The sequence below is a fragment of the Cyprinodon variegatus genome, unplaced genomic scaffold, assembly GCF_000732505.1.
Source record: "Cyprinodon variegatus isolate N-32 unplaced genomic scaffold, C_variegatus-1.0 Scaffold76, whole genome shotgun sequence".
NCBI lineage: Eukaryota > Metazoa > Chordata > Actinopteri > Cyprinodontiformes > Cyprinodontidae > Cyprinodon > Cyprinodon variegatus.
Genome location: NW_015150529.1, coordinates 15,209 through 17,093, shown reverse-complemented (window position 1 = coordinate 17,093; position 1,885 = coordinate 15,209). Strand labels below are relative to the sequence as shown.

The 1,885-nt window shown below is 33.1% G+C and overlaps 1 protein-coding gene across 1 annotated transcript in view; it reads right to left on the bottom strand.

The window, feature by feature from the left end:
• The window catches only part of mpv17 (MpV17 mitochondrial inner membrane protein), a 27,517-nt gene that overhangs the window by 15,200 nt on the left and 10,432 nt on the right, over positions 1-1,885 (bottom strand). The window contains exon 3 of the mRNA XM_015372822.1: positions 1,544-1,659. Within this exon, the coding sequence (XP_015228308.1) occupies positions 1,544-1,659 (116 nt within the window). The remainder of the gene's footprint in view (positions 1-1,543; positions 1,660-1,885) is intronic.

The following is a 1,885-nucleotide window of genomic DNA, read 5'->3' as shown; positions in this document are numbered from 1 at the left end:
AAAAAGACGTTTAAGTGCGCCTTATAGTCGTGAAAATACGGTAGTCTATAAATCTCTGAATGGCTTAGCACCTAAATACATCACAGACTTGCTATCAGTGTATCAACCCTCCAGACCACTCAGGTCTTCTGGCTCCAGCCTGCTCTGCATACCTAGAACCAGAACTAAACATGGAGAAACAGCATTTAGTGACTATGCTCCACTTATCTGGAACAAACTTCCAGAAAACTGTAAAATGCGGAAAGTTAAACAGTTCAACTGAAACATATTTTCTTTAGTCCAACTGTTTTTAATATTCTTTTTTTGTTTTGCATTTTTTATTTTATTTATATTTATTTATTTTTATTTTTTTCCTACTTGCTTTGATTCTGTTTTATTCTCCTGTATTTTAATCATGTAAAGCACTTTGCATTGTCTTTGTACTGAATTGTGCTATACAAATAAATTTGCCTTGCCTAATACCTTCATCTAATTTAATACCTTTGGTTTATTCCCTCCCCTGAAGGCTAACCCTAATCCTAATAGGTAGATTAGAAACCTAAACCTAAAATAAGTCGATTTATTTATCAACTTCTGGTGTGTCCTTCTGTAAAAGTCGACCATGCAGTAAAGCAATCTTGAATTTAAAAAGCAAAAAAAATTAGTCTATACTAAAAATGTATTATTTTGTCACAAGGTTTCATTAAACAATCAAAATTAGAAAGAAACAAATTTGAGAAACAAATGAGTCATCCAAAATTCAAAATGCTGACTGTAAACAACAATCACAAACAAACACTTCATGGCAGCTGAGGGTGAAGCAACCAGCTTCCTGTTTTTCTTTTTATGCACAGTACCAACAAATATAAGTGTAAGTATATGAGGAGTGTTGTAACTTTATATTATACTCTGCAAAAAATTTTAATCTTAAGTAATTCTTTCTTAAAATAAGTTCATTTTTTCTTGAATTGAGGAGGTAAGTGAGACACTTTGACACAAGATCATTTACATTTAAAATAAGAAAAAACCATTGCATTGTCTTATTTCAAGTTAATTTTATCTAATTGTCTTTTTTTAAGAGTAAAAATACTAATTCCATCAGCAAATCCTCTTACTTATCAACTCAAATTAAGGTAAATACACTTTATTTAAGAAATCTTTACTTATATTTAGATTGTTTTTGCAGTGTATGAGGAACATCATAAATAAACTTCAGACATTTATTTCCTTGGTATCCATCATCTAATCACATTTAAATCCCACCAATATGTGCTTCTATAGTTAGATCAAATGTTTGGTAGATTCTTGATTTCAGGCAATTGCTGAGACATAAATAAATGCTGCATTGAGTCAAATTTGCAGCTTTAATGGGTAGATTGTACAGCTGTCAGCAGGTTTTAATGGATATATAATATTCTTCACAAGCCTGAATGCTTGTGAATGATTACTCTCCTGTATAGAGTCGGACGGAAGATAAATAGGTTATTCTTCCCAAAGACACCTCTTGCAAACATATAGATTGTGTGAAATGACACACAATGGTGAAAAAGATGACCTTTCTTACCACAAAGAAGAATCCTATACTCATCATCCTGGCTGTGCGTCTCACATTGTGATGAGCTAATCCTCTCCTCTCAATCAGCTGTTGGGAGATGACATCACCGACACCCACCAAAGACCCTGAAGGACAAGAAAACCTGTCAGTACACTGTGCATGGTGTTATAGGAATGTGATCCGTGCAGATATGGAAACGGCACAAAGCTTTTGTTTAATAAATGCCTGCTAATGTTGAATGGAGCTAATTTATTCTGTGGAATTATGACAGGATGCACACTGCAAAAACAATCTAGCGATGAGTGAAAATGTCTTAAATTAAGTGTATTTACCCTTAATTTGAGTAGGTAA